This window comes from Pelobates fuscus, chromosome 11 (assembly GCF_036172605.1).
Source record: "Pelobates fuscus isolate aPelFus1 chromosome 11, aPelFus1.pri, whole genome shotgun sequence".
Classification (NCBI taxonomy): domain Eukaryota; kingdom Metazoa; phylum Chordata; class Amphibia; order Anura; family Pelobatidae; genus Pelobates; species Pelobates fuscus.
This window is the reverse complement of record NC_086327.1, coordinates 98,193,007-98,212,833: the sequence shown is the minus strand read 5'-3', so window position 1 is coordinate 98,212,833 and position 19,827 is coordinate 98,193,007. Positions and strand designations below refer to the sequence as shown.

At 41.9% G+C, this 19,827-nt stretch overlaps 1 protein-coding gene across 1 annotated transcript in view; it reads right to left on the bottom strand.

Moving 5' to 3' along the window:
- LOC134577381 (trichohyalin-like) overlaps nucleotides 1-19,827 on the bottom strand; it is a 97,227-nt gene that overhangs the window by 22,959 nt on the left and 54,441 nt on the right. The window contains exon 6 of the mRNA XM_063436094.1: nucleotides 2,398-2,470. Within this exon, the coding sequence (XP_063292164.1) occupies nucleotides 2,398-2,470 (73 nt within the window). The remainder of the gene's footprint in view (nucleotides 1-2,397; nucleotides 2,471-19,827) is intronic.

Here is a 19,827-nt window from a genome sequence, read left to right as displayed (position 1 = left end):
TTCCCTCCTCAGCCCCTGTTCCCTCCTCAGTCCTGTCCCCTCTCTTCCCCCCTCCTCAGCCCTGCCCCCCTCCTCAGCCCTGCCCCCCTCCTCAGCCCTGCCCCCTCTCTTCCCCCCTCCTCAGCCCTGCCCCCCTCCTCAGCCCCTGTCCCCCTCCTCAGCCCCTGTCCCCCTCCTCAGCCCCTGTCCCCCTCCTCAGCCCCTGTCCCCCTCCTCAGCCCCTGTCCCCCTCCTCAGCCCCTGTCCCCCTCCTCAGCCCCTGTCCACCTCCTCAGCCCCTGTCCACCTCCTCAGCCCCTGTCCACCTCCTCAGCCCCTGTCCACCTCCTCAGCCCCTGTCCACCTCCTCAGCCCCTGTCCACCTCCTCAGCCCCTGTCCACCTCCTCAGCCCCTGTCCACCTCCTCAGCCCCTGCCCACCTCCTCAGCCCCTGCCCACCTCCTCAGCCCCTGTCCCCCTCCTCAGCCCCTGTCCCCCTCCTCAGCCCCTGTCCCCCTCCTCAGCCCCTGTCCCCCTCCTCAGCCCCTGTCCCCCTCCTCAGCTCGCCCCTCCTCCTCAGCCCTGCCCCCCCTCCTCAGCCCCTGTCCCCCTCCTCCTCAGCCCCTGTCCCCCTCCTCCTCAATCCCTGTCCCCCTCCACAGCCATCCCCTGTCCCTTAGTCAGGCTCTGGTCCCTTAGTAAGGCTCTGTCCCACCCTTTCCCTGGTCCTTTTTTACCCCTCTCAGCTCCTGCCCCCTTTCTCAGCCCCATGCCTCCCACTACATCCCCATAACATCCCCACTACAGCTCCTCTTCCCCCAATTGCAACCCATATCACCCACACCACAACCCCTTTCCCAAATTGTAGCCATCAACCTACTTAAGCCCCTATCCCCCCTACATTTCCTAAACCCCCCAATTACAGTTTATACCCTCCACTACAGCCCCTGTCCCCCCACTACAGCCCTGTCCCTTTACTCAGCCACTGTCTATTGGTTTTAAAAGTGTAATGTTTGGGTGTATGTGTGTGTCAGTATGTCTGTGTGTGTGTGTGCGTGCCAGTATGTCTGTGACTTTCTCCATTATAGATTCATATTGTGTTCATACAGTGCAGCCCTTGCCAAACAGTCCTATTTTTCCTCTCTCATTAGTTCATGTTCCCGCAACCCCAGGCATCTCTTTGACACCTTTAATTCTCTTCTTCGCCCTGCTGTGGCCACCCCCCAAACTTGTTACTTCACTGACAAGATTGAACAGCTAAGGAAAGAATTCTCCCCTCCTTGCCTTTCTGTTTCCCAACCACACATAGATCATGCCTTTCCTACCCTTCAGACATTCTCCCCAGCTACTGACCAAGAGGTGGCTGCTCTTCTTTGCTCCTCTCGCCCCACCACTTGCCCGCTCGATCCTGTCCCATCTCACCTTATCAGATCTCTCTCCACTTGTCTCTTGCCTTCTTTAACACACATCTTCAACTGCTCGCTCTCTTCTGACATCGTCCCTGCTGACCTTAAACATGCCACTGTAGTACCTATACTAAAAAAAAATCCCTCGACCCATCCACCCCCTCTAACTACCGTCCCATATCCCTGCTCCCTTTTTCCTCAAAGCTTCTGGAAAGACTTGTCTTTACCCGTGTGTCTCATTTACTCAATTCCAACTCTCTCCTTGACCCCCTTCAATCTGGCTTCCACCCTCTCCACTCTACAGAGACTGCCCTTATCAAAGTTACTAACGACCTAATCGCAGCTAAATCCAAAGGCCACTACTCCATACTAATTCTTCTTGACCTCTCAGCGGCCTTTGACACCGTTGATCATGCTCTCCTTCTTCAAACTCTTCAATCGCTTGGTCTCTGTGACTCTATCCTCTTGTGGTTTTCCTCTTATCTCTCCCAACCCTCATTCAGTGTCTCTTTTTCTAATGATACCTCCTCCCCTCGTCCTGTCTCGTTTGGAGTCCCCCAAGGCTCTGTCCTTGGTCCCCTTTTATTTTCTCTTTATACTGCCTCTCTTGGCAAACGTATTACCTCTTTTGGATTCCGCTACCACCTGTACGCTGATGACACCCAGCTATATCTCTCCTGAGTCAGTATGCCTGTAACAGTGTGTCTGTGTGCCTGTCAGTGAGTGTGTGCGTGTGCCTGTCAGTGAGTTTGTGTTTTCTAGTGTGCGCCAAATCAGCAAGTGTGTGTGTGTGCTTGTCATTGAGTGTCTGTTTAGGTGACTGCTCCACCCGCGCCCCCTTTCACTCACATGGGAAAGGTGTTTTTACTCTCCTCTTGGTGCAATGGGCCACTTGACTGGATTTGCCCCCCAGGCCAAAGGCTGCCAGCCCTCCCCTGAATACCATATAGGTTATTAAATTCCTTTCAGGCCTCACGAGTGATGATTGACCTAGATACAATCTCTTACATACCTCCCCGTGACCAGTCTTGTTTCTTCTTTTGTAGCTCCTCCTCTTCCAGTTGTTGCAACCTTTTTGCGATTTCCTGTAAAGAAGGTTAAAGTAACTGATGAACTCATTATTTTGCGGACGAGAAAAGCATTTAAACACGGACAGTATAATCTAACAGGCCATTTATATAGTCACACATTTTTGTAAATTGCCAAGACCATGACCCAATGGGCAACGCAAAAGCATATCAGGTCATACCAGGGATTGGGTCAGTGATTGGCTAAGTGTGCTCAGCCTATCACTGCCGCTAACCCTATGATAGATTGACGCAGAGCTTAGTTAGCCTCCGCCAATTTGTCATTGGAGGCAGGTGCTAGGGACTTCGCATATCCACCAAATGGTAAGCAAACCGCTTAGTGTTGTAGCAGTTGACATGCACAAACTCCAGGCACTATAACCACTTCAATATAAAATAGCTTTACCAGCATGATCTACTTTATTATTAATTTGCTGGCACTATATAAATAATAAAATAACTATTATAGCTCAAAGTAAACAGAATGCATTTTTGTGTAAACATGAGACCATCTAAAAATGATTCTCGTCAAATTCAAACATGCGAGAAACCACACTCAGACTCTGCGATAGACATCCATTAAGTCTTATCCCATTAAAGCCATGATCTCAAAACCAGCCTGATCACCTGGAATGCAAGACATGGTGATAACATTGTAACATGCATGTGTGCATGGAATAGCACGTCAGAGTTGGTCTGACCACGGAGATGGAATACAGAGGGGAATGCTTAGTGTCTGATAAGATGAAATTGAAAGTGTGTTACTAAAAGCTGATGGAAATGATAAACAAGGTCAGCACACTATGCTTTTACCTAATCTACCTGCCCACAGACGAAAAAAAAAAAAGAAAAAAAAAAATGATTGTCTGCACATAAAAGTTACGACAATAGAACATAAACAAATAAAACGATCTGTCTCTCATTCCGTGTCAGAGGTGAAAGAAAAGCTCAGAAATTTCCCATGATGGTTTGTTTGCGCAGATTAAACGTACACAAACAGAATCACTACCACAACATCTGTTGTCAAGTACACCCTGGACTGCATATTATTCTAAGTTGCCTAACTTTTCATTAATATTTATTACTTAATTTTTTTATTCCACGTACAGGCAGCATCTGAAAGAAAGTGCCAGAGAGTATCTACCCATAGCCCTCCAACACAAACAGAAGCTTATCTAGTCTCCAACCCATTACCAGAATTCTATATTAGCTGCAGAGGATGCAAACCAAGACCAGCTGGCTGGGGGCGCAAGGAAGGAGACCCTACCTACCAGCTGTTATCATTTCAGGGACTGGTGATACTATCTTTTCTGGGCTCAGAACTGCAATTTTTGCTGCATCATATGAGCGTTCATACTCAATACAAATGTCATTGCATGATGTCACAAGATATACACAAGATAGTAAAGATTAGTTATGTAAATAAACAAATGAAACAAGAAGTGGTTACCATACTATGTCCCTTGTTAAATATTTTTAGGGAGATACCAGAGACTGGCAGGAGCTTAGTCACCTTTACTTGCCTAGTCATGCAAGGATCAAATGATTATGAACATGCATTAAACAAAACAAACACATGCTACTTTATAACTTCTAACGTTACAAGAAAAGTTTCCAAGAAATGCTAGGCAAATATTCTTTAATGTCATCCTTATTATTTGGTTCCAGATTAGGTTTTACTTTCAGTTACACGTGCATCAAATCCGTCTCTCATTCAAGGTCATATTTATTATCAAGCACGTCACTGCATATCTTGCAAAATTATCAATAAACCACAGAATATATTTGAATACCTCAAAAATGATTAGCATGTTAACATGACAGCATAAACAAAAACATGGCAACTTTAATATAAAACTTCAAATTTGATTAGAGATTAAATACAGTTTATTCTGAAAGGTATTAACTTTGCATAAAAAAATAATAAAATATATATATATAATCTCATATGCAGAATGTATTTATTTATTATTATTTACAATAAGCATGTCAAATACGTGGCATGCATGAATATATTTGCGGCCCGCCTACCCTGGGGCCACTTTCAGCTGTGGCTGCAACCAGCCGCAAGACAGGAAAAATATTTCCTGATTCTTGCTCTCCCGGCCACAAGAGGGCGGTGTGTCTGCTGAGCATACCAGATCAGCCACTCCCCCTTCTTTCCTGCTCGCAGTGCCAGAGGAGCGTCTAGGCTGCTTGAGCAGGGCTGAAGCTGGAGGACAGACAGCAAGAGGGGCTTGGGGGCAGTATATTTATTTAGGGAAGGGAGGGGGCCAGTATATTAGAGCGGAGGGGGGGGGGGAGAGATGGGCAGCATATTAAGAGAGGGAAGGGACAGTGTATTAACTTGAGGGAGGAGGGACCAGTGTATTAAATTGGGGTGGGTTGGCAGTGTATTAATTTAAGGAAGGGAGGGGGCACTGTATTAATTTTGGGAAAGTCAAGAGGCCAGTGTATTAAATTGGGGGACGGGGGCAGTGTATTTATTTATTTAAGGGAGGGAGGGGACCAGTGCATTAGAGTGGTGGGGGGCAGTGTGTTAAATTAGGGGTAGTGAGGGCAGTGAATTAAATTGGCGTGGGGGCAGTCTATTCAATTAGAGTGGAGGGGCAGTGTATTAGATTGGATGAAGGGGGGGGGGGGCAATGTATTAGAATGGAAAGAGGGGCAGTGTGTTCGATTGTGTTAGGTTGGATCTGCGTGGAGGCACTGAACGGAGATGCTTTTTGCCACACATGCACAATAGCCTCCCAGTGCTTTCGCTGAGATCTAAGAACACACTCATTTCAGTAAAATAGATATTTCTTGTGAGTCGGTTTCCTTAGTACACTGTTCTCCGTAAAAGACAGACAAGTACATAGACCAGTGCCGGACTGGGGGAAAAAATGTTTAATCACAGCGGCCCACTGCGAAGCGGGCAGGGACAGATAGGATATGTTTTGTCATCAATAATGACAAGCACACCCCATCTCTAAGTGAGCATGTTGGTTCAATGCTCTTCCATGGCAGACCATGCGCAGAGCTCTGCTGAAGAGCTCTAGCATGAGAAAAAGGCCCTGTATTTGTTCTGCACAGCACAAGCAAATTTAACAACATGCTTGCATTGTGTTTGCTTGAAACATGTCTCTGGTGTCTCCATAAATGGGATAATAGGAGACAAAAGGGTCAGGAAAGAATATTGTGCATTTGTTTGGAGCCTGCTTGTGGGATTGCGTGTGTGTAGAGAGAGCGGATTGTGGTGTGGTATTGTGTTAATAGGTTGGTTTCAGTCGTGTTGTTTTTTGTGGTGTAATGTAATGTATGTGTCTAGGTGCAGTAGAGAGTGTGTGTATAGGGGCATAATGTGTATAGGGGCTGTAGTGTGTGTGTGTATGCATATAGGCTGTAGTGTGTGTGTGTATATATATATATATATATACATACACACACACACACACACACATATATATATATATAAAATGTAGTGTGTGTTTTTTAGGGAATGTAGTATGTGTTTGCTTACAAGGAATCTAGTGTATGCATAGGGGATCCAGAATGTGTATGTCAGAAATGTTGTGTGTGTAGGTGGTGCAGTGTTTGTGTAGGGGATCTAGTGTGTGTTTGAGGGACCCAGAGTGTGTATAGGAGATCTAGTGTGTGTGTGTGTGTGTGTGTGTATAGGGGATTCATAATGTATGTAGGTATAAAGTGTGTGTATGTGTGTAGATGATCCAGAGTTGGGTAAGGGATCTAGTGTATGTCTGACATGTAATGTGTTTAGGGGTGCCGTATGTGTGTGAGGGGTTCTGTAGTATATATACATATATGTTTGGGTACAGTGTGTGTGAAAGGAGTGCAGTGTGTGAGGGTGCAGTATTTGTGTGTGCACGCAAGGGGTGCAGTGTGGGTGCGAGGGGTGCAAGGTGCGCAGTATGTGAGAGAGTGCATCTCTGAATAGACATGAAACACATTGCTCCTTCTACTTTACTCTTTTGTTTCAGTCCTCCCCTCTCCACCCCCCCTCCCTTTGGAAAGCTCTCCGGTGTCTGTCCCTATCGTGCCCTGAGATGTGTGTCTTAGTAGCTGACAATTTTAAGGAATTTAATGACTTTACTTGCAATTCCAGATATGATCACAGAGGGTGCCTAACAGAATATACAGATAGTTCACAAAGGACACACGTGAGTCATATAAGTGCTGGGCAGTACACATTCCAACAAAGAGTTTCATATTTTTTTTAGGGGGGTATGTTTGTTGGCAATTGGGTTTGCCCCAGGCTGCCAGAATGCATCTGCCCTTCCTGTAAAAAAAAAAAAAAAAAAAAAAAAAAAAATGACTAGTGCACATTTTCCAGAATACAGCTCAGATCAGATTTTGGTAACTGGCATGTAATTAAAATGATAAAAAAAAAAAACAAAAAAACGCAACCTACCAAAAACAAAACAAAAAGGATATATTTATATATTTTATAAGGAAGCACTAACCCATTACAGGAAACAACATCCACTAGATAACATTGTAAAAGAGAGAAAAAAATATATTGTTTTTGCCTTAATACTTTCTGTTAACAGCAGAAAATTCCAAATGCCAGAGTAGAAGGGAAATTCCTCGCTAGCAATGTTTACACCATATAACAATTCTGTCATTGTGGATGAACTGTTTTATTACCATGTGCCAACCACAAAATATTTTCTATAAAATTCTTAGAATATATAAACATCACAAATCAAGACCAAAATGAATAAACACATTATAAATAAATATTAATGTAAATATTCAAATTTACTGACACTGTCGTCATAAACTGGTGACACAGATAGTCTTTTAACCTTTCACTCCTACTGTTTGAACTAAATAAATTCAAGGTTTGAAGGGTCTTGAAATGTACTCATATTTCCTGTGTTAGGTCCTCCTCCCCCAGGGGAAATTTAGAATGACCTTTACAATTTGTGAGGGTGCTGTTGGATTTTTTACTATTATGCGAACTGCAAAGGAAATGAAAAGAAGACAAAAAAAAAAAAAATTAAGTTGCAAATGCACAAGACAAACTGAAAGTAAAGGTGTATGGAGTTGCTTTAAACAGTGGAAATCCCCCTTGTTGAAATGGATATCATTGATTGCTAAGAAGAGTGAAATGTTTAAAACACTGTGATAAATGCGAACAACTGAGTGATAAAACAGCTAATTGGTTTATTTTCAAACTTGGCTGGGGACATCCCCATTCAGAAACTGTGAGTTTATTTTATTTTGTTTAATTAAAAAATATAGATCTCTATTTAAATTTATAAATATATATATAAAAAAAAACAAAAAAACATTTTGTTCAATATTTACTGTAATTCACAAATTGTGTGGATTAAACGGTTAAGCTATCAAGAACATCATCCCAGTTATAAAAAAAAAAAAAGCCTAATGTTGACCCAAACTCACGCCCTATCTCACTACTATAATTTGCCTCCAAGATCCTTGAGAGAGAGAGAGTTTTGTACGCTAGACTGACGGACATCCTTGAATCCGACACTCAGCTCTTTCTGCTGCGGTCCTGATTCAGCGTTCATCACTCAAAACTGCCATTACCAGAGTATCCAATGATTTAATTGTGGTTAAATCCAGTGATCGCTATTCTCTCCTAATTCTCTGCAGCCTTTCTGCTGCTTTTGACGCTGTTGATCATCAACAACTTCTTCTCAACCTCCGCAACCTCTGTCTAGGAGACTCTGAACTTTCCTGGTTCTCCCCCTACCTCTCCCAGGACTCTTTCAGGGTTTATTTTTCTTGCTTATCCTCTCCTCTGGTTCGGTCCTTAGTCCCCTGCTGTTTTCGATCTGTGCTGCCTGCCTTGGTAAACTCATCAGCTCTTTTATTATCATCATCGCCATTTATAGAGCGCCAACAGATTCCGTAGCGCTGTACAGTATTATGAGAGGGGGGATTTAACTATAAATAGGACAATTACAAGAAAACTTACAGGAACGAGAGGTTGAAGAGGACCCTGCTCAAACGGGCTTACAGTCTAGCTTCCAATATCATTTCAGTGCAGAGGACATCAATCTATCTTTCCCAACCTAAACTCTTGCCATCCCTCTTGATTCCGGTCTCTGCTATTTCTTAATGAATGGCTGCTCATTTTCTTCAACTTTACCTATCCAAAACAGACCTGTTCATCTCCCTCAAGTGTTACTAATCCTGTGTCTGTCTCCCTCCAAGTAAATGGCACTACCATTAGCTCTACCTCGCAGGCTTGCTGCCTTGGTGCTCTCTTCGATGCCAATATCTCCTTCACCCCTATCACTTGCCAAATCCTGCTGCTTCGATCTCAAACATTGCTTGAACGCCAGATACTACCAATGTACTGGTCCATGCTGCCATCATCTCTCGCCTGGACTACTGCAATCCGCTTCTCAGTGGTCTTACTTGATCCCCGTTACAGTCCATAATGAATGCAATGGCGAGGATCATCTTCCCTTCTGCCCGCACCTCACATACCACCAGTCTCTGTCAGTCCTTGCACTGGCTTCCCATAAGATATAGGGATCAATTTAGAATTCTTGTGATTGCTTACAAAATCGCTGCACAACGCTGCTCCTACCTACTTATCCTCCCTGATACACAAGCATATCTTGTCAAGGCCCCTATGCTCTACCAAAGATCTGTGTCTATTCTCTGTTCCTACTCGAACCTTTGACGTACGCCTCAAAGACTTCTCTAGGGCTGCACCATCCTTGTGAAACTCCTTTTCCCTGCTTCATTAGACTCTCACCCAGTCTCTGTTCTTTCAAAAGTACAAACCCACTTCTTTAGGAAAGCATATCAATTAAACTCAAAACAGTGGGTGGCGCACTCTACATGCAATCTTTACAAAAGTGCAAACATACATATGTGTTTCTAATAGTAAATAATAACATTGTTTATACCCCAATAAGGTTTGGTTCCACAAGTGGCTGTGAAGGATAAATATACTTGACAGAGTAGTACAGTCAAGGAATAACAAATATGAAATATATTAAAAATATAATATATTCACAACCCACTCACATTTTTTTGAGCGTGTATAAACTGGTTCAGGTAAAATAACTTGTGGAGTGGTGATGGTATTTTCCAATTGAAGATCTAGCAGATGACTTCTCTCCAAACATGTGCAAATGGAAAGGCACCAAATTCGATATAAACATGTAGTTTATTTAACAAAATATAAGTAAAATCTGATTAATTTTCAAACAACGTGCTTCGACATCTTAATGGGTCTTCATCAAGTGTCGCAATAATGTCGCAATGTTCGGTTTAAAAAGTTTATATACCCTTCTTAATTATATCGGAACTCAGCACATATGTACAAGATCCCTCCCCTCTCTTCCATATATGGTCCGTGCCGGATATACAATCCGCCATCTCCAATATGGTGGACCATAGTGCATCTTTCCCACAGAATCACGGCATATGCAAAATGGCGGAGCCACACTTCTTGTGATGCGCTTCCTCCAACATCCAAAATGGTGTAGTGGGAACTTACTCTGACATACATCAGCTGGAATTCTTCATTGTATGGGTATCCTCAGAAAGTCCATTTGCTCAATTAAAGAGTTCCCGGGCAAAATGACCTGTGTGCATATATACAACTCTGTCATCATATTTTTGATGAATATAGACCAAAAAAAATTAAAGGAAAAAAACAAAATATCAATAATGCTGCTCATTCTTTGGCTGAAGTATCAACTGACTGCTCTCAGGCAATAAAAGAGTATCTTTGCAGTAAAATTTGCTCAGAAGTAACTTAAGCCAGCCCAGAACGTTTGTTCAGCATCTACTGATGACGCCACATGATGCTGTCGTAAGTGGGCAGCTTGTTTTACTCTTCCTTGATGGAAGGGACCACAGCTTGCAGCATGATGTTTGCACCTCCTGAAGGTGCAGACCTCAGTAATATCTCCCCTCTAATGAGTTCAAATGCAGCCACCAGATGCTCCTAGCTTGCACTGTCTCACAGAGTGGCGTATTGTTAGGGCACAATCACGGATGCCTGCAACCAGCAGTGGTGCAAACCTCAATGTTTCCTGCTGGACCACCAGGCAGACTTAAACCCTGCAGGACCACCAGAGAGTATGACCTCCCCCCCGATATACCACCAGGGATAATAGCCCCCCCCCTTCATTGAAAAAAAAAAAAAAAACAAGCAGGAGGTTGCTACAAATACAATGACCATACATGAGAATATATAAACACATATACATACATACACACACACACCTTTATTATGTATTTTATCAAAAAGGTGGGTATGTTTGGATAGGAGCCACGAGGGGCACAATTTCAATGCTTGCTATAGGTTCTATTTTCAGTAGATATGCCTCTGCTCATATTAACCTCAATAAGATATCAGCAGGGTTATTCACTGCTACAGATATCTGGCCACCAGAATAATCAATCAGTCATTCAGCACTTCAGTTATATTATTTTCTAATTAAAATAAATAAATAAAGTGCATTGATGCTTCGTGAAAAACAAAAAGTATATATATATCACATGCAGCACTTTAAAATCAAAATCTAAAAGCCTATACCACAAAAAAGTGTGCAAAGTATAATAAATGTGCGACTTAAGTAGTTGCTGCAGCAAATAGCAATTTCCTTTCAAAATAGCAGAATAATTACACTGTGATGTTTGTATACCACAGTAATTACAGCAACAAAGTAGCAGCAGAGTAATTACAGTTTCCTATAAAAGACATTGTAATTACTCTGCAAACATGTTTACAAAAAAGCAACAAACATTGCAATGTCTTACATAGTAGGGTTAAAGGGACACTATAGGCACCCAGACCACCTTAGCTCATTGAAGTGGTCTGGGTACAGTGTCCCTATTGCACTTAGTGCTGCAATTTAAAACACTGCAGTTTTAGAGAGATTGCAATATTTACATTGCAACACCAAGACGGCCTCTAGTGGCTGTCTACCAGACAGTCACTTGAGGCGCATTCAGAATGTTACCGGACTTTTGGTCTGCTGACAATGGACATTCTCATGCTCTGCATGAGGACATCAAGCATCAGCTATTTCACCCATAGAAAAGCATTGATTAAACTTTCTATGGGGAAGCAGTGGGGAAGGGGTGAGGAAGGGGGCTGGCAAAGGGAGGTATATTGCCAGGAATACAGCTTGGTACTCCTGGCACTATAGTATGCCTTTAAACCTACAGGATCACTTTAGTGATACTCTAAGCACCATAACAACTTTAGTTTTATGAATCAATTTTGATGTTCAGAGCAGGCCCTCGCAGTCTCACTGCCTCAATTCTCTACCATTTAGGAGTTAAAACACTTTCAGTTTATATGGCTCATGTTACATATCCCTTGGCTGTGACTCACACTGCCTTCATGAAAAAAAAAAAAAAAAAAAGGGATTTTAAAGCACATTGTGTTTTTTTTTATCTGGCTCTGTAATGTGAACCTTAATTACACACAAATGAGGTTCAGTATGCTCTAGTAGGTAATTAACTAAGCAGGAAATATGAAATTCTAAATTAAACAGAAAGTGCAATAAAGGAATTTTAAATATTAGACATCTCTTTACAGTAAGTGTGTAGGGAAACTGTGCAAGTCATAGGCAAAGGGGATTTTTTTTTATCATTTATTTACATTTTCGTAACTCTTGACATGTATTTGTGTGCAAATGTTTGGGACTTGCTTGGGTATTCATTCAAAGGATTTTTTTTTTTTTTTTATAAAGTAAAAGGGACACTCCAAACACCAAAAACCACTACATTTTAGTTTCAAAAAAACATTTTGTGACACAGATGCTACTGTTTTGTATGGCAATGTGAATAGCTTGGAAACCTGCTAGCACTGTATTTTAACTTTAAAAAGGGACACTGCAGTCTCTAACCATTTCATCTCACTGCATTGCCATAGTTGTCATTCCATGGTAAATCACTTTCGAACACTTTAAAACATACAAGGGTCCCTGGCCTCACAAAGCCCAGCTCCCACTGGAGGTATGACTAAGACAGAGATTAAACACTTCCTACTAGCCGTACCAATTCATATCAGCAGTGGGTGCTCTGATAGGCTGACAAGGTGTCATCTGACACTCTCAACCAATCACAGCCGTCCATTGTTGCTTGGGTTTAAATGCCTCCTCATTAGTCTAACCCGCACAGAGGAGATGGGCAGGTGGGGACCGAATGGAAGGACAGCACCAGGAGACTCCAGACACTAAAATCATTTCAGTGAGATGAAGCAGTTACAGTGTCCCTTTAAGTAATTGTAACATGCACTTACCTTTGTTAACTCTAATAATTGGGCACTAGGTCTTTTGGTTAAAATGGCCTCCAGACAGATAACTCGGCAAACCACCACACAGTGTATTTAATTCATCTTTTGTTCTATATGTACGATTGCAATCATACATTTAAACATATATGAATTAATTCAGGATACCTTGAGTAGAGGGTAAAAGTAAAACGAAAAAGAGTGCCATTAGAATCTAAAAAAAAAATTAAAAATAAAAAATTTAAGAAAAAGCCAGTTTAAAATTCAGCTCATATAAGGAATTAACCAAAATCCAGAATGTCCAATAATCTGAAGCTGGGGAAGTAGCAAAAGTGAAGTCACCAAGGCTGGTAAAGCATTAAGGCATCTGAAATTGTACAACAGCTTCTAGCGGCACCAATTTGTTTCATTTTACTGGCAATTTGGTATATCCAAATCCCGCCTGCCCATAAATATACCTTTAATGGATAATAAAGAAGGTGAAACATTTTCATATGATGGCCAAAACTGAAAGAAAGAGTGAGCTCTGAGTGCTGTGGAATCCTCATTGTTGTAAATTTAAAGGGGGAGTCTGCACCCATAAACATTAAAATAAGCTTTTATAAATTATAGTGCTTGCAGTGTTTTTTTTTTTACGGTTTTAGTAATCACAGTTAAACAGGTTACATGTGTGTTAACCTCTGCAATTCTAAACATAAAGGAACGTTGAACTTGACTTCTAATATCAGTTCAGCACAGCAGCCATGCTTACAATAACCACAAGATGGCAGCACACTAGCATATTAGTTTACACACTACTTGTAAAAGCTTGGCTATATAGACTATACGAACAAAAATAATGAGACAACGGACCATTACACCAACAGGGAATTTGATGGCATCACATTCTTTTTTTTTTTTAATTCTTTATTTTAGATGTGCTTGGTTACATTTCAATCAGCGACAAGAGTTATGCATTGTACATGGTAGAATAGAAAATTGGTTAGTTCCTCTGTCACATAGGTTTGCACACATTTTATAATTTTTTAAACAAGTTACATTACAATAGTAGAACAAGTTTTAGCGCGTGCTTCTCTTCTGTTAGCTTTAGGTGTGGTAAGCGATGGTGTGTTACCCTGTGTTAGTGTCGTGGCTCCTCCGGTGTTGCGTGGTTGTTAGATTTGGCTGTAGTGGTGTAAGTGCCGAGGGAGGGAGATTTTGTCTGTGTGCACTTGTATGAGCTAAGAGTGCCGTGCTATGTATAAAATTTGGGAGGCTAAAGTGCAGTTACAAGTTAGTGGTTGCCCTTAACCCAGGGGGCATGTGGGGGGGGGGGAGTGAGTTCGGTAGAGTGTGGTACGAGTGGACTGGTGAACCCGACTTTGTTATCTACTGCATGTGGACATGTATGAGCCAAACATATAACATAAAACAAATAACATTTAGATAACTTCTGTGGCATTTGTCACGGGGGACATATCAGTGCCCTATATCTCTCTCTGAGTCCCGAGAGGCTGTTTCGGCTATGGCTAGCCGAGATATGCAGTCCCTGTCAAGGCGTTGTGGATGCGCTTCCAGGGGATCTAGGTTGAAATGGGCTCGTCGTGGCAGGGTGTCCCATCTGAGACGAGTTACTCGCTGTTCCAGGTGTGGGTAGGTTGGTAAGTCCCAGTGAGGTGAGTATAGTGGGGATTTCGGTCTCTGATGTGACCCTGTAGGTGTTGCCATTGTGGGTGAGTGTCACAACTCTGGGTGCCCCCCAGCAATATTGTATTCCAGCACGTCTCAGGCAGCTAGTTAGTTCGTACATAGTTTTCCACCTCTACAGCGTTGCCCTAGTCAGGTCTTGGAAAAAAATAAGTTGTGCGTTCTCAAATGTCAGGGGCGTCTTGCCCTTCACAGCCGACATAATAGTGATTTTGTCCTGAGTCGTGGCGCAACACAGGATAATGTCTCTTGCTTCTGTGAGTGGTGAGTTGGGTCCAGCTGGTAGCCGGTAGAAACTCTCCAATGTGATTTTCCGGGCTGTCGCTGGTGTTAGGATTGTAGCCAATAGCCTCCTAAGGAAGTGCGGTAACTCGGTCTGAGTGATTGTCGTGGGCACTCCGCGGAGCTTTATGTGGTTGCGGCGCAGGCGATCACCTTGGTTTGAGACTTGCACCGTTAGCGCCTGGTGGGCTGCTTGCAGGGTGTGCACTGCCTCTTTAAGCTGGGTGAGTTCATTGTTGGTTGCCGTTACTTTCTCTGCCACTGCATCGATATTTTCAGTGTTTTGGCGCACTTCAGCTTTTATAGTGCCTATATCTTTGGCTAACAATGCCTGGATTTCGTGCATCCATTGTTGGAGGTCTTGTTTAGTAGCCAAATTATGATCCCCCATGGTTTGAAGGGCTGGTAGATCAGTGCTGTGCAAGGCCGAGGTTGGGGCTGGTGGAATAGGCCTCGGTGTATGGGAGGCTGCCGCCGCCGCCATCTTGGATTGCGACTGGCGTTGTAGCATTTCCCCGATATCGGGTTGTTCTGCCGGCATGTGCTGCTGACCTTTTTGTGTGCGGCGTTTCATTGTCGCAGAGGTGTATGTGGGTACTGCTGAGCTCACCTCTCCGTCTCCCGGATCGTGGTAACCCCGGTAGTCGTCGAGGAGAGTCTCCAGGGAGCAGAGGGCCGGTGAGTAGCAGGCCTTGGTTCGGCGCTTTGCCTTCCCGGTCTTCGGGGGCTGAAAGAAGGGCATCCGCCCGTTCCCCGCTGTGCCCTGAGTCGGTAAGGGGTCTCGGAGGTAGTTTGCTGCAGGTTGGTGGGCAGTTTTTTGCCGTTTTCGCTCGCTTCAGACGGGAGCTGACAGAGATGGCGTCTGGTCGGGTTCAGTCCCAGGCTCCGCCCCCCGGCATCACATTCTTAATACATAGACTTTAATAGCAAAAACCAAAAAGATTATGGTGGGGAAAAAATTGTGATTGAAAACCCCTTCCACCTGAAGTCTGTGGTCCACTGGCTTTGCATCTTTTCCGAAGTTGTATTTCAAAGCAGTTGTATACAGCGCAAACAGACTCAAAGGAATCCATGTTTAAAATGGAATGAGGCAAAAATGTGATTCTTTGTTAAACTAATTTGCATATGCCCACCCAGAATCCTTTGCAGTAGTAACATCACTGCAGATTTGTGATTTCTGTGGGAAAAGCAAGTCGTATGGCTTGACTGGTGTGCAGATTTTTGTTTAACATTGTATTAACTATCCATGGACTTTATTATGTAGTTGGTCCACCCCTGTGTAACTAGAACAGTTTCCACTCTTCTGGGAAATTTTCCACAAGATTTTGGAGTGTTTCTGTGGGAATTACCCATTCATCCAGTAGAGCATTTGTGAGGTCAGGCACTGATGTTGGACAAGAAGGCCTGTCTCGCAATCTCCATTCCAGTTCACCCCAAAGATGTTCGATGGGGTTGAGGTCTGTGCTCTGTGTGAGCCAGTCAAGTTTACCACACGATATGTGTTCTACCACATATTTATGGACCTTGCTTTGCGCACTGCGGCACAGTCATGCTGGGTTAGAGAAGGGCCTTCAACATCCTTATACATATAAAACTCAGTAGATCATTAGAAAGTACTTGTCACCTAAATCCTTATTAATATAATATCGTATTCTCAAACCTAAATCGACTCATCCACAAGGAGGGATTATTCACTAAATAAAATCACTCACCTAAAAAGTGGGATTATGCACTAAAAACACCCAACTTCAATTTAGGTTTAAGAATACAATATTAAAATTAATAATTATTGATTTTTATTGATCTACTGTGTTTTAGATCTACAAGTCATTTTCAATGGTATGCAGATTTTTATATATATATATATATATATATATATATATATATATATATATATATATATATATATATATATATATATATATAAGGTATAGCGGTTTCAAAACGCCACCCCAGTTTTCTTTTTCCGGGTTCTGTCCGCCTCTGCCTTCCTGATGACGTGTAGTGTGACAAGTTTTGCACGCTTCCTATGACAATGTCATCCATTTGATTGACAGTTTTATTTCCATATGGCACGCCTCCTCCCTTCTCCAATTTGTGGAGGCTTGGTTATGAGTTTGAGGGAAGAGATTGCAGCTGAGCTTTCACTCGATGCTGACTTACTCAAATTGGTAATGGTCTACACTTTGATGTTTTTGTAGGATCGTTTTTAGAAAAGAGCCTTCCCCAAAATATTCCCACAAAGTTGGAAGCATAGCATTGTCCAAAATATCTTGGTGTGCTGAAGCATTGAGTTTTCTATTCACTGGAAGTAAAGGGCCTAGCCCAACTCGTGAGAAAACAGCCCCATACCATTATCCCTCCTTCATCAAACTTTACATTTGGCACAATGCAGTCAGGCAATGTTCTCCTGGCATCCGCCAAACCCAGACTCCTCCTTTAGACTGCCAAGCAGAGAAGTATTCTTCATCACCTCACAGATCACGTTTCCACTACTCCACAGTCCATTGGCAGTGTGCTTTACACCACTCGTTCAGATGCTTGGACTTGGTGATGTGAGGTTTGCGTGAAGCTGCTTGGCCATGGAAACCCATTCGAAGAAGCTCCCGCCACATAGTTTGTGTGCCAATATTAAGGTCAGTGGAAGTTTGGAACTTTTCAGCTATGGAATCAGCATAGCGTTGGCGACAATTACGCACCATGCGCCTCAGCACTCTGACTCCACTCTGTGACTTTACGTGTTCTTCTACTTCATGTCTGAGTTGCTGCTGTTCCTAAACGCTTCCACTTTCCAATATTACCACTTACAGTTGCTTGTGGTGTCCCCCATTACTTTTGCGCATGTAGTGTATGTACAGATGGCTATTTCTCATTTGAATTAGTGTTCATGATTAATATTTTTTGCATTTATATAGCTCCATATTCCATAGAGCTTTACATTATATTAAGGGGGGAAATTTAAAACCCAAGAGGTTACAAAAACAATAGATTGATGAGGACCCTGCTCAAACAAGTTTACAGTCTAGAGGATTCCATTATAGATGCAGTCTGACAACCCATTACACGTATACTTGTTTTGAACTTTAAGTTAGGAACATCATTATTACCCCCACATTATATTTTCATAAAATGCAATTTAGAATGATTAGATAACACCTCTCTCTCTTTTTTTTTTAAAGGATTAACCCTTCTATGATTGAGAACCAGTGACATAAAAAAAATAAAAAAATAAAAACTTTCCTGAAACAACTCCCTTGCCACCATTAAAAGGGTGTTAAAAACATCTCTCTCCAGCACCGCACGGGTCTTCTCGCAGCTGGCCCCACCTCCTTGGCTGAGAACATCAAAATTGACTCTCTCAGTCAATGCAATGCTTTCACATGTAGAAGCACTGGGAGGCTATTGCACATGTGTGACAAAACACCACACTGCGCCAATCAGTGTCTCCTCAAAGCGTTGCATTAAATCAATGCATCTCTATGCAGAGTGTGGAGAAGTTGAACGTCAGTGCTGCACATTAAGCAGCACTGACCCAGGAAGCACCTCTAGTGGATGTCTGAGTGACTATCACTAGCTGTGTTACTAGGCAGTCAACACTGCTTTTTGTCTGAAAAGGCAGTTTTTACATTAAAAGGCCTGCAGGGACATGCTATAGACACCATAACAATTACATTAAACTGCAGTTCTGCTAAATATAGTGTCCCTTTAAATAAGCAGATAAACTTAATCTTCTACAGCCAGGAGTTTTTTTTTGTTTTTGTTTTTTATTTCATTTTTTTGCCTACCGCTTCCCCACCCTTTAGCAGAGAAGAGTTGCTTAACACACAGGAGTGATTCACAAGGCATTAAGATTTCCCCTAACATTCCAGGTTAACTGGCAGACACAGACTGCACTATTTCTTACCGGTGGAATGTCTCAAGTTTGTGTTTTTTTTTATATAAATAGGATAGATCAGCCTTGAAAAATATGTTACCTGCAATTATAGGGATATTTTTTGCTAGTTTACACGTCAAATAAGGGGACAGTCTACCAAGATCTTTAAAATTGCTCCAGTGTGTCAGCACCCAAATCAAAATATTTGTGACTTTTTTCAAAACAGATTCTCAAATTGGAGAGACTGTGTATTAATAGTATCTACAGCAGATTATTAAACTTGCCCACTTATCTATAAAATTAAATACCACTAACAACAGCGGTATTAAACATAGTAAACAACAATCTGTAGTTGGTAGATAATCTTGGAATATCTGTACCATTATACTCTGCCACACACATTATTTTACTTTTACAGTTGATGTTGGTTTCATAGTTCAAAATAGAGATGAAAGGAAATGCATACACACACACGAGAAAAAAAAAAAAAAGACTTACAAATCTAAGCTACTTGATCTTAAAAAATAAAAAAAAAAATAAGAAAAATATCAAAATGACTGTGGAACAATGATTTACTTTATTATAATAATAATAATAATAATAATTTTAAAAAAAAAATCCCGATAAGCATGGGTTTTTAAGATTTTATTTTGTACTGATTTCCTTTAGTCTCTCTGTCTTTCTCTATTTTGATTTTATTTTTATTTTTTTAAACGGTTGACGATTGGGCATTGATGCCCAGCAGTAATCTAGTATCAAATACAGTATGGTGCAACTGTAGCACTTTTTTTTTTTTTTTAGTGATTTGTTCGGTGAGCACTCTAAACAGCCCACGAACAATTGAAAATACAAATAAGCCCTCAACGTTTAGGTGATGTTCCCCTTAAAACAAAGTGCAAGTGCACTTCAGTCAATATATTCACTTTTTTTCCCCGCAGTAACGCACTATATGTATTGTACTTATCTTTTGTCCTATTTATACTCAAATACTTTAGCTTTTTTGAGGGGTATGTCACAGTTTTGTATTCAAGCGCTGCACTTGCAAGTTATGTTTTAAGGGGAACATCACCTAAACTTGAGTGCCTATTTGTATTAGTAATCTGGTATCTGGCTGAAGATCACGGTACGGAGTATATCGAAAAAAACATGGCATTTTAATCTAGCATTTATTTACAGTTTGGACCGTTTTTTGTTGAACAGTTGACTTTCTTTACTCGTTTTTTTTTACAAAACATACTGTGTATCAGGAAAGAACTAACAAGAAGTCTGTTCAGCTGCTGCGGGAGTTTA